Source organism: Sinocyclocheilus rhinocerous, unplaced genomic scaffold (assembly GCF_001515625.1).
Source record: "Sinocyclocheilus rhinocerous isolate Xijiao unplaced genomic scaffold, SAMN03320098_v1.1 scaffold790, whole genome shotgun sequence".
In the NCBI taxonomy this organism is placed as follows: domain Eukaryota; kingdom Metazoa; phylum Chordata; class Actinopteri; order Cypriniformes; family Cyprinidae; genus Sinocyclocheilus; species Sinocyclocheilus rhinocerous.
In genome coordinates this window covers 28,990-42,395 of record NW_015666971.1, presented here as the reverse complement: position 1 = coordinate 42,395, position 13,406 = coordinate 28,990, and the positions used below count along the sequence as shown (strand labels likewise).

At 38.5% G+C, this 13,406-nt stretch overlaps 1 protein-coding gene across 9 annotated transcripts in view; it reads left to right on the top strand.

The window, feature by feature from the left end:
- LOC107733347 (fibroblast growth factor receptor 2-like) overlaps window positions 1–13,406 on the top strand; it is a 45,016-nt gene that overhangs the window by 8,248 nt on the left and 23,362 nt on the right. For 6 of the 9 annotated variants that reach the window (XM_016544933.1, XM_016544932.1, XM_016544935.1 and 3 more), the window contains exons 3-6: window positions 5,144–5,410; window positions 6,964–7,038; window positions 9,704–9,873; window positions 11,317–11,440. In XM_016544933.1, coding sequence (XP_016400419.1) covers window positions 5,144–5,410; window positions 6,964–7,038; window positions 9,704–9,873; window positions 11,317–11,440 — 636 coding nt within the window. The remainder of the gene's footprint in view (window positions 1–5,143; window positions 5,411–6,963; window positions 7,039–9,703; window positions 9,874–11,316; window positions 11,441–13,406) is intronic. The other 3 variants (XM_016544938.1, XM_016544937.1, XM_016544939.1) reach the window with 2 other exon arrangements.

Below are 13,406 nucleotides of genomic sequence, written 5' to 3'. Positions count from 1 at the left end.
AAATCTGATCTGTGTGATGCGACTGTCGTTCGGCACGCTGCATTGAGCAGCCGCGTTCAGTTTTTAATTGTAGTGTCTGTTCTTTTACTGAACTAAATGATTTTTATTACTATAAAAAATCAAAACGACGGTGGGGGTCGGTGACGCGGTGGGCAAGTGACATAACCAGTGTTGCGGCTTAACACCGGTATCACCGTCAGCACCGTCTATCGCGGCAAGCCTAGACTCCAGAGGTTTTGGAGGGAAAGTTGGCCAATGAGATTTGCCCGGATGCTTGTGTTGCTGTGGGCGCCCCTGTGAGGCCTGTGCTTTTGGCTGGGCATGCCATTGTCATGACAATAAAGCTTGCAGAAATTACAATTTGAAAGGCGATTGTGATTAGGAAAGAAAAGGAGCGGCTACGGAAGAGTGTTGGGATTTAACTGGAGTAGAAAATGGGAAGGGTGAGAAAATAAGGAAGGAGGGGAACGTGAAAGGAGAACAGGGTGATTGCCAGCTTGCGTAGTGTTTACTTGTGTGGGGCGGCTGGGTTGTCTGCTAAAGCCCTGTGATCTAATAATTATCAGTGTTTGCTAAGGTAAGCGTCACTACTACTGTTTAAACAGACCCCTAACCCTAACTACTAAACTTTAGAGTGTGACTCGTCCCACACCTATAGAGTCCTATAGAGATTAGTTGTGTGCTTTTTAAGGACAGGTGTGCTAATACGTTTTGCTATTATACTTGTAAGGAGGACCTGAGGAATATCTAGGGTCCAGAATGTCATCGAGATTTCAAGGTGAATCTGGGCAGGACGCACCCACTTAGCAACACTATAGCAGCCACCTAAAACACTTTTGCAACCGAATAGCAATTCACCCGAATATCATGTACCAACTTTTGCATGGGCAAAAACTGTTCTGGCATTTTAAGGTGTCCTTGTTGCAGTTTAATTATACATTTAAGTACTGAGTAATATTAATTAACTACATGCACTTACTATATGGTTAGGGTTAGGATTAGGGTTTGGCTTAGGGGTACTTGCAAGTAATTATGCATGATTAATTGTTATTATAATAGTAAGTACATGTAACGTGCAACAAGGACACCTTAAAATAAAGTGTTACCCTATTCGGATATAGTTTTTTTTGTCGAATTTGTACTTTGTGTGATTTTAAGGAATGTTTTAAATTTTCATTAAATTATATTTGGCGTCAACGACTTCTGCATGGGCAAACTGTTTTAGGAATTTGCAAAAATATATATATTTTTAAATTGAAATACTTTGTGTGATTGTAAATGAATCATTTTGGCCATACGATGAATGGAAATAGATTTCATTTTTGATTTTTTAAATTTGATTGTAAGAATTCTTGTTAAATTACATTTGGCACCAACTACGACGTGTGCAAAAAAGGACAAAAACTGTTCTTAGGAAAATGCAAAAAAAAAAAAAAAAATATATTTTTAATTAGATTATTTGATGCTTTAGTTTAATTGAATAATTATAATTTTATTAAACTACATTTGGCATCAACAGATATACTAGTACCTTTATGAAGACTTGGGGGTTTGCAACTCCCTGGTTGGAAAATCCTGGAAAAGTGGAAATAGGGTGTATATGTCTGCTATCAGAGAGGCATTTCATAATTGTCTCGTCTCAGACACATCTCATCCGCCTGCACCTGAGCACTCAGTGAAGCGCACAATGTTTCTTGATTCCATGTTGCCAAGCAGACCGAGACAGAAGGATGATAGTGTGAGAATTGGACTTATTAAACTACATTTGGCATCAACAGATATACTAGTACCTTTATGAAGACTTGGGGGTTTGCAACTCCCTGGTTGGAAAATCCTGGAAAAGTGGAAATAGGGTGTATATGTCTGCTATCAGAGAGGCATTTCATAATTGTCTCGTCTCAGACACATCTCATCCGCCTGCACCTGAGCACTCAGTGAAGCGCACAATGGTCTTGATTCCATGTCGCCAAGCAGACCGAGACAGAAGGATGATAGTGTGAGAATTGGACAGACTGGATCCTGTCACAGTTTGGTCGTGAGCCTAATTATCTGTTCTAGCTGAGGCGCAAATGACACTTGGTGGAGCGGATGGGAAGTGCGAGACAGTCCGTATCCGTCATTCCTGACGGGACGTGTGATAATAACCGCCACTCACAGCGTTCTTTTCCAATAGCCTTCCCATCAAAACACTGGAGAACAGATAGAGTCACACCTCCAGAAATGGAGTTTGAGGGTTTTTTCCCTGCATGTATTTCACATATTATTCCAGTTTAAGCACATGAGGAAAATATGTTTATTGTGGCACAGTGGCAGAGTAGGATGTTGCTCTGACTAGGGTTGGGCGATGTCTACCAAATTGGCCTCGGATGATGTCTACAGTGAAACATCGCGATGGACGATGACATCGGGGAGGAGGAGGAGGGGGGGTTTCGTCATCAGAAGTGTCCGCCGACATGTGCGCACACCGTCAGAATGCGGAAAGTGAAGTATATAAAATAAAAAGTTATAAAATAAAAATCTTTTATTTTAATTTTATTGTAATATATTTATTATCCAACACCCACAATCTGACCCACATGTTCTAGCCTATTTAATCTAATTGAGTTTAAATAATTTCGAATTTTGTTATCGAATCTAGCCTATAATATGTTTGGCGTTTTTGCACAATAAAACCTTTAAATCAAGATGCCGGCACAACATCGTGATGTCTGTCGTCTATCGGCCCAACCCTAGCTCTGGCCTTTCCCAAGAAGAAAAATCTGGAATTTGCAGGATGTCAACAGGTTGTGGATTTGTGGAGGGTCGGTGTCTTGTGGACAGCAGGGGGCCGGTTGGCAGGGTGAGAGGTGAAAGGTGGAGGTCAGAGAAGCAGGAGGTGGTGTTGAAGGTAAAGAACAGATGTAGTGGACCTGAAGAATAAAGAGAATGAAAGCATGTCAAATGTTTAAAGTTCCTCTCTGCCAAAACGGACAAAATTTATTGTGGTGCTGTGAGAAAAGCTTTCTTAACCTTTGAATAATGAAGCTGTTTTTAAATGTTGACAAAGTCATTTGATCAGCTAAAACTGATTGAAACTGGCTGGTTTGTCTTTTCTTCGTAGCACTACTGGTAAAACATGACGGTAGCAACATCCAATTTGAATTCTTGTACTAATTAAAAAAATTATGTAAAGCTAACATTTCAAATAAAATGAAAAGTAAAATTAAAATGAGCTTGAATGCTCTAGAAGTTACTCTGTCTTCCAAATGCGTACATGTATAAACCATAATAATTTGGAATATTTAGTTGGAGAGCTCTTCTGTCTCTTTTTTCTGCATTGCTCTTTCCGCTTTCAGCATGCACAGCTTAATCTTTTGCACTGCTTACTTCAACTCCCCTTCGCATTTTATCTGTTCGCAATTTATATACTAAAAGTTTAGTGAGACTCAATTGTCCACTGGTCATGCTATAGAGTTTCCTAAGTGTGTATGTAAAAAAAAACTGATCCACATGTGTTGGCTTTCTAACAGGACTTGAGTGGGAGCAGGCCTCGTTTTTTTTTAATTTATATACTAAAAGTTTAGTGAGACTCAATTGTCCACTGGTCATGCTATAGAGTTTCCTAAGTGTGTATGTAAAAAAAAAACTGATCCACATGTGTTGGCTTTCTAACAGGACTTGAGTGGGAGCAGGCCTCGTTTTTTTTTCTTTTTTTCAGTTCGTCTTTAATCGTACAATAGAGGGAAATACACAACCAATTACAGTTAAATAACAGTTGGACAAACAGAGGCCTCCGGAAGAGCAAGGCAATGAATACCGGTCCCATCAATCAACGGCAGAGTTCGTTCTAAGGCCGCACCGTCGCGAAAGACATAAAGGAAAAGGTAATTGTTTCCGGAGTAGCGAAAAAAGGAACAATACGGGAACTAAACGTGTGTAGGGCAACGTGCCTGGGGAGAGAGTTTAGACCTTCAAGCACACTCCAAACCCCTTGAGGACTGAACGCAAATCATATGACTTTCCCTTCCTGTGGTGTGTAGTTCAATCTGCCATACACATTCACAATAAGACACGAATGTGCAGGAAGAGATGTGTGTTACTACGAGAAAGGTGGGGAGTGTCTCTGTGCCGATGATTATTTCTGACAAGTCTGACCATGTTTTTCCATACCTCTCGCTTTCAAAGTTTATGTCTTTTTGAATGCTTAGTAAGCTGTTTATCTGTCTTAATTCATAGTTTCTGCCTAGATGCAGTAGGTTGTTGTTTGCACTGTAGAATCATGGGATCTTCTACAGTGTCAGAAGTTTATTAGTGGTCCTTAAACTTCATGCATTTGCATTCACTATTGTCACAGAAGTGGATCATGGTGTACTGGCCAAATTATTGAGCAATTTGTCCAGGTTTTCACTGAATGTGTTTGTGGTTTGTTCTGAATTTCTGTGGTCTGGGTTTAATCATACGGCTATGTTAATTGCCCAGAAATCTAATATCTGTGCTGGTGTTGCTCAAACTGTATCATACAGATTGTACAGTTACCATCTGTATTAGCAAGTGTTGATGGCTTTTTTTTAAAGGCAGTTTCGATCTCATTTGAGTCATTGTGTATCAGCATCAAGGCACCGGTGATGTTACTGTGCAGTGCAGCGTTCGTCGTCGTTTATCATTCTACCCATAAGATTACGTGAATTAAATGGATAGAATAACTTCCTCGCTCTTTACTTCTCATTCTGACCTGATTGGGGCGTTTGATTTCTGTTCATCTCGGCTTTGCTCTCAAAGCAGTCTCAGGTGAATTGAAATGGATATAGTTGGTATGTTTTGCTTAAATGCACATATCACATATTGCTTCTCATAACTAGTGGTCAGCTAATATGGGTTTAGAATTTACCGAACAAATGCAAATTTAATAAAAAAAGAATTAAATAAATATAAAAAAAAATTAATTATATGTTCGAATATGTTTAAATTTTTTTTATATATATATGAAGTAAATGTAAATTTAAGGAAATAAATAAATATCTAAAAATACTATATATATATCAATAAAAGTTAATAAAAAATAAAATCAATTTAAATAAAATCAGTACATCAGTAAAAACTATACAATTTATTTATTTTTATTTATTTACCAAACAAATGTATTCTTTTCCCCTCCGCTCTGCAGAGCCTCCAACCAAAAACCAAAACTCTAAGCCCACCCTGTGCTCGGTGCACCCGGGTGAACTGCTCAAGCTCAACTGCCCGCTGCCCGAGGCGGCCGCCATCGTCTGGACCAAAGACGGCTCCTCGCTGGGCCCTGACAACCGCACACTCATAGATCAGGAGTGGCTACAGATCCGCGATGCCACCCCTAAGGACTCGGGCCTGTATGCGTGCAGTACCGCGGGCTCGCAGGCCGGCGGCATGCTTTGCTTCATCGTAAACGTTACAGGTGAGACACTTGTCTACCACAGGTGGCGCCATCTGCTGAATGAGACTTTGATATTCGTAGATGAGTCTTCGCACGCCTGAAATTGAATGGTTCTGTTTGTCTGTTTTCATTGCATTTTTACAGTTCATCACTCACTTTACAATGCAAGGAAGTGGAAGATGTAGTCTTTAAAATGACTTTCGGATTTACGTCCTGAGTTTGAGATTTGATTGTATTGTTTTTACAACATTCGTTGGCTCTGTAAAATGAGTATTAAGATTGTATTAGTTGAAATGCCTGATGTTAGCTTATGTCTTACACTTTTTGTCATTGTGTTGTACAGACATTTTGTCTGTCTGATTTAACACGTTTAACACACGTTAAAATATTTTTGACAGTAATTTTTTTATTTAAAATAATATATACGCACATATAAAATTAATACATAGAAATATATGTGTATGTATGTATATATATATGTATATATGCACACACAAATATATATATTGAATTATTTTATTAATTTATAAATTAATTATATAAATATATTTATAGTTATATAAATATTATGTAAATATTTTATTCAGTCAGTCAGTTTAATTAAATGAAATACATGATACATTATGAATGCAAATACATTATGAATGAAAAGTACTTCCTTATCTCCTTAAGTATCTCCTTTGTTTATTTTCTTTGAATTTGCATGGACACAATGATTATTCATAACAAATGAATGACAAAGTAAGGCATCAGTGCTAAAACAGATTCACATTTTATAAGATTTGTGTTAAAAAAATAAAGACTCCAAACAACAAAATTAATACTATAAAAAAAGGTACTCTAAAATTGTTCTCTAAAAGTTTTGATTTGATGAGCTGCGTTCAACGCTTGTTATTACTGTATTAAAGGTGCTGTATGTAATTTTTTAAATAAAATAAAAACACCATAATACATTCACAGGTATTTAGGAAATATGCTAAATTCAAAAATTCGAAAAACAATGCTACAGCCAGTTATTCTACTTTGAAAATGTGCATTCTGTGTCGGAATGTCTGTTTTTGTTTTGGTCTGTGTGATTCCGCCCACTGCCAGTTTAACTAATATTATTTTGACACACCGGGTTGCCAGTTGGTGGAAAATACAGCATATTGAAGCCATGGAAGGTAGCAAACGGACTGGCTAGGAGATTGCAGATTCTACCCGCCCTAAAAAGCCTCAGCGTCCATCTAAAAAGCTCTATAACCAGAGGCATATTAAAACGTGGATACATCAACTCATAAACTTACAGTGTAAGGCTCGTTGCCTTCCATTTTCAATTGCGCTCATTCCTGTTGCGTGTCCTCAATCTGACAACCTGTGTGAGCGTCACGTCTGAGGAGGAGGTGGGAGAAACAATATTTCGAATTTGGACTGCAGTACCCATTTCAACCGTTAGCTGTCAAGACTGCATACTGCACCTTTAAATGCATCAAAAAGAGAAAATATTTGATTAGTGATTGTTAGCATAGACGTGAGGGTGTTGTGACGGCAGGAGAAGCAAAGCACGGTTACAGTATTCCCGGTACTCTCTGCAGATGCCATCTCATCCGGTGACGATGAGGACGACACGGAGCGATCGGACGATGTCGGGGTGGACGGTGAACAAATGCGTGAGTATCGGGACCGGGGACCGAACACCATTTGTCACAGAGTACCATGTGAAATGCACTTGTATTTCCGATGTCAAATTTAGATGCAACACGGTTGCCATACTGTTTTTATATTAGCAAAGGTATTCGTTTTTTTTGCTATTTTTGTCATTGATAGGACAATAACAAAAATATTGATAGGACGAGCCTGTTGTTCAGTATGTCACCAAGAATTCCAGCACAGACACATTCCCAGAATTCCAGGCCTTCTCTTTCCTTCTTCCTTTGTGTCTTTGTGCTCTCCATTTCTCAGGTCCATGAGGGGCCTGTCTGTAATTTACCTGCTTAGAGATGTGTTTTGATTTGAGAATGGCAGGGAAAGACCTGAGGTGAAATAGTAATGAAATATAGAAAAAAGAGAAATTCCAAAGATGTTAAAACCTTGTTAATAATCAGAGTGTTGCAAGGATGACGTATATTTGTTGGCAAACCTGAAATTAATTGGTTTCCTCAACAAAAAGCCCAGGATTTTTCCATTGGCTTTTAGATTATTGTGGAAAATAAGCTCTGTGACCAACAAAAGTTTATGATTCTTATGATTCTTCTTGAGCTTGTATTAACCACAGACCTTATTTCAGGCCAAAAACCCATTGACTTTGGAATAATGGAATTGTAAGTTCAAAAATGGCAACTTATTTCCAGTTTCAGGACTCATTTCTTCAGCAATCTAGGTTTTTTTTTTGGTCATGGTTAACACTAATCGCTTCACATTTTTGAGAACTTTATGTGCAAGAGAAGCCGTGACAGGTGAGGAAAGGATATTGACTGCATTTCCACTGTTGAAATGAACGTCATACCCAACAAAATCTGTTTTGAGTTGTGCAAAACTAAATATTAAAGAGAGTTGTTGGAAAGAGGGGTGGAGCGAGGTCTTCCAGCTAATGGGCTCTGGTTTGGATCTGTACCAACACTTTTTTGTGTATGCTTTGGAGGTCTGGCCTTTGGCCGCGTACGTGGGGGGATTGGGGTTGGGATGGAGGGGTGTTTAGCATTGTGCCTGGGGTGGTTTCGGGCTCAGTGGGTTGGATTTCTGCCCAGCTAAACCACTCAGAACTCTTTGATATTTCTGTGCAAAGGGGCCTCAACAATAGCAGTCTCAAAAACAGCAATTTTCCCCCCTCTCACGAGAAAGTTTCCTTTATTTTTGAGAGGTTTTGCCTGCATATGAGGTGTGCTGGAGTAGACAACACTGTGATTGTTTAAAGTCTAAAGGTCTGGTTTGCATGTTTTTTTTTCTTTCTCTGCTTAATATGATGGAATTGGCTGCTGGGATGTTTCAGTGTTTCTGTTTACTGACCGATTTTTTTGCAGATACCAGTGGTATTTGAGTTTTTAAAGAAAAATGTCAATAAAGGTTCAATGGTCAGTCCATCTTTCACTGGAGGTCACCTGTCTTGGGGTTGCCCAGGACATCCGACCCTATTGCCCCAGTGTCTGAGGGTCATTCCCATCTTTGTTTTCTCAAAAGGAGACATGTAGTCTGCTGTCCTTCAGGGCGTTGAGGTCAAAGAGAATGACCGTTATGAAAGAATTCCCACGAGATGAGATGAAAAAGTTGGGTGGTGAGGAAAGAAAACAGACAGACAGATAGACGTTGAAGAAAAGGGTTGAGTTGAAAACCAATTAGCATGCCTTCACGCTGAAGGGAAGATGTCTGTTTACACGTCTGATATCAAGTCGTTTGCAACCTTCCGGTTAGCATGTCTGTCGAACAAAAGAAATTGGATGTGATGGTCCAGTTCCTTCTTGGCAAGCTGCTGTGCTTTTGGACCGACTTGTTTTATCCCCCTTTTCTCTTGTGTTGCTCAGAGCAAACGGGAATATGTTTTTATTTAAGCCGCTCACTGTGAGTTGCAGGGTTCCATTAAGCAGATGGGCGGTGCAGTCATGCAGTGCTACGAGTGTGAATAACTGTTTTAATTTGCATCCGTGGTCATGCCTTCCTGTTTCCCCTTGCTGAGTTTCAGACGGGCTCCTGCTTTCTGTCTCTTGGCAATGATGCATTTCTTTTGGGATATTGGGGTTGAATCAGAATGGACCTCAGATTGATTTGCCATGTCATTGCATTTTTTTTGTGTCATTGAATCAGTGTCATTTTAGCATTATTTATGTGCTATTTTTTATTTTAATTTTAGTTTAAGTAATTTTGTTATGTGCTTTTAAATTTTTATTAGTGTGTATATATATATATATATATATACATATAATGCATTTATTTCAGTTGCTGCCTTCATTGATTTAGCAGTTGCACAAGGTCATGTTGCAATTTTGATTTTGAATTGATTTGTTATATGAGCCTAATTCTGATTTTCAGAGCTCCAGAGAGCTAAAATCAAACTGATTCATCTTCAGTCTACTGTACAATCCAAAAGCTACTGTTTCTGGCTTTGATCCTACGTTTTTCCATAAAAATAGATATAGAAAACACACTGTAGATGTCAGGGACTGATATATGAACTGCTGAAAGTTTGCATGGAGGTTTTATGTGATGCATATCAAAGCTGCATGTAATCTTAAAAGCTTCGACGCATCAAAGAAATATATATAGGTAGTGCACTGCAAGTGTGTGATTCTTGTTGATGTTTGGATGATGCAAATGGTTGTAATTGCTGCTTCTTTCCTGCAGTGGCACCATATTGGACCTCGCCGGATAAGATGGAGAAGAAGCTGCACGCCGTCCCCGCGGCCAACACTGTGAAGTTTCGGTGCGCGGCGGCGGGAAATCCCAAGCCTGAAATGCGCTGGCTGAAAAACGGAAAACCCTTCAAACAGGAGGATCGCATGGGTGGTTACAAGGTAAGAGATCTTCACTAATGCCGGATGAGAAATGGAACTCATCATGGTAAATTAAAAAATGCTTAAATACTAGTGCTTTTCAAAGAGGTTTTTAGAAAGCGAAATGTGTACATTTAAGTATTTTTTTATACATGCAGATTTACATGAGTCAGAATTGTTAGCACGAAACAGCTGGTGAAGCACTGACTCTTGGTTAAAGTGTAATAGATGTGCGGGACGACTGGCCGATGTACCCCGATCAGTGTCTGTTTGCACTTCCTTCTCTGAAAACACAGCTGATCCACACAGAAGGTCACTAATGAGTGAGCTGCTCACGCTTGATTGATCTGAAGACTCAGATATGAGCCAGTGTCTGACTACAGGCTCATATCTTTTGTTAATATTTTGAATTAGATTAGATTTTTTTTTATAGTTTCTGCATTCATGTTAATTTTAGTTTTTAAGTTATGTTGTGTTTTTGTCATTTTATTAGTTTTAGCTTTTATTTTTTTTCTATATAGTTTTTACACATTTTATTTCAGTTTTAGTGTTAGTTTTTTTAGTACATCAAGATAAAAAAAGCGAAAATTATGAATGTTGCCTATTTGAAAAAAAGGTTTACGTTTTATTTCTATTTTTTTATTTCAATTAACATGTATTTTATGTTTTATATCTTAACGAAAATGTATTTTAATGATTTTAGTTGTAGTTAACTATAATAACCCTGATTATTACTGCATTTTTAGAATATACAAAGCAAATCTTCATGAAAAAAGTCTCCACCTTCTGCCTAGAGTGCAGGTTTTAGTCAAAATAAGATCTAAAATTCAATTCAATTCAAGTTTATTTGTATAGTGCTTTTCACGATGCAAAGCAGCTTTACAGAAAATGAAAGTTTCTACATTATATTCAGTAATAGCTTATTAAAATGTTTTCTAAAATAAATGAGATTATGGATAACGTGCATAAACTAAAGTGCCTCAGGTGGGTGAACCCTTATTTTGTGGTAATTTGAAGGGTCTCAAAAGGCCGAGGGTTGAGGAGTGAAAGTCTCCATGGAAGAGACGCAGGATTTTGTGGCCTGCAGTCACGAGAGCTGCATTCCTGGGGTGGGGGCGGGAGCTCGCTCGTCTGTCGGCACGGCGATATTACTTTTCCCATGGTGCTCTTGCTCAAAAACCCCTCGTCTTCTGGGACAATTTCTCTCTCTCTTGTTAGTTCTGTCAGTGCTGCTGTCAGATTTGCCCTTCATTTTGTAAGACGTCACACACTGGTGTGAAATTGAGGATGATGGACGCTTATCTAAACCTGGAGTTTTGTTTGAGATGAATTTGAGAATAACAAAAACAACCACCTGTGTTTGGTTACACGATTCACGAACTGGGAACATTGCATAAACAAGTGACTAAACTATTCTGAATGTGTTCTGTTGTACTAAGTTTGTTTTTTATTTGCCCCGTTCAGCTCCGACTCCAGCACTGGACTCTAATCATGGAGAGCGTCGTTCCCTCTGATAAAGGAAACTACACCTGCATGTTGGAGAACGCCTACGGATCCATCAATCACACCTACACGCTGGATGTAGTAGGTGAGTCCTGTTTACATGCGTTTAGACACTTCTTTTTCCTAACAGGCTGATTTGGACACTGGTAAACAGGGCATATAAGACTGCTGTGGGTACCTTTGGGTGGACAGCATAGCAAATAAAGTGTGTGAGTGAGTGCATATTAAAAAGAAGAAAGAGCAGGGATCGCCCACCCAAAAATTAAAATTACATAATCATTTACATAGTGATAGATCTATATATTGGCCAGGCCAATGGGACAGATGAGGTTTGGCCATTCTGAGAATATAGACATTAGCCGATAACCGTAGCTGATTAGCAGACCGATTGGCTGCCTTTATTTAAAAAAATGACAGTAATATTGCAAAATATTATTACAATTTTCACAATATATTTCACAACAATTATATTTTGAAATGTAATTTATTCCTGTGAGGCAAAGCTGAGTTTTCAGCATCATTACTCTAGTCTTCAGTGTCACATGATCCTTCAGAAATCATTCTAATATGCTGATTTACTGCTCAAGAAACATTTCCTATTAATATCAATGTTAAAAGCAATCTTTACAGTGACTCTACTGTCACTTTTGAGCAATTTAATGCATCCTTGCTAAACTAAAATATTTATCTAGGTATAAAATCATTGCCAGCCATTAAAAATGAGTAATGGTTGACCACTTATTTTCTCTTACATATGGCATGGAAGCTATATTTCAAGTCTTCTAAATCTAGTCTGTTCTTGTATGTATTGTGAACGTGTCTATCATGCAGCTTTAAAAGACTTGGAAGGCTTCATTTTCATTTTTTTGGTGTGAACTGTCTCTTTAATTCACAGCTGTTTGCACTAGTTTATTGTTTGAGTAGACCTGCCCCATCTAAACCTAAGAAACCAAGCTGTATTTTTGCATGCACACGCCCATGAACATGCAGACACGCCAGACTCACACACACATATATACATGCTCCCTATTTAGGGCCCCTGTTCTGGGTTAAGTAAAAGCAGTCTTTCAGAAAGTCTCTGTTTTTCTTTTCTGTTTTATTGCAAGGCCGTAAAGCCCTTTTGTGTCTGGCTCAGTCTAATACTCTCATCAAAGAAAGTAGGCAGAGGATAGAGGGATAATGCTGTTGTTTTTCACTTTAATGTAACACTATCCTACCTGGGAAGTCAGTGAAAATGACAAGATTAGATAAAGAAGGTCAGAAGAGAGAAAACGTTTTCCCTGTGCTGGAATTGGAGTCTCGCTGACCCTTCGAAAAGGTCAATGAAAGTTGCGCCAGTCTGAACTGGCCTGCATTTCAAAGCTGGACTAAATACAAAGCGCTGACACTTAAAAGAGCCAAAAAGACTCTTAATTATCGCTGTTTATTGTGGATGTCGGCCAGATTCCAGAAACTTCTACTGTAGATCACTTCCAACAATAGCTTCTTCTACCAATTTGTGCACATATTATATAAATATTTGAGTTTAGGACGCCTAGTCACCATCCACTTCCACTCACGGTTTGCTGCCATTAGAGCTTGGCAATAAATCACAGTAATTTTAAGTCATAGTAACAGTATATATAATAATATAGTGGTTTTTGCTAAAAAATTAATAAGTTCTTTCTCATCTTGACTTGTTTGGTACACATATTTTTGCATTACCTCATGCTTTTCGTCAATTTTGTTAATATGTAAATAATATAAAGTACTTCTTTGCACTGATAGCCAATTTAAACACATCTTCTGCATTATAAACCATACAGCAAAAGCTCTACTGACCGATGTTTCAAACCACCAGACCTATTTGGCACAGTAACTTAGTTCATCTACACCCTGATTTCTCTCTCAACCAATCCCGTGCCACCACCCCAGCAACCCCTCCCTGACTGTTTTTGGTCCACGTATGCTAGGGATGGAACGATTACCGGTTTCACGATAAATCACGATAAAATGCCCTGACGGTTAGTATTACCGTTTAAAATTTAATTATCATCAAAACCGTGTTGGAT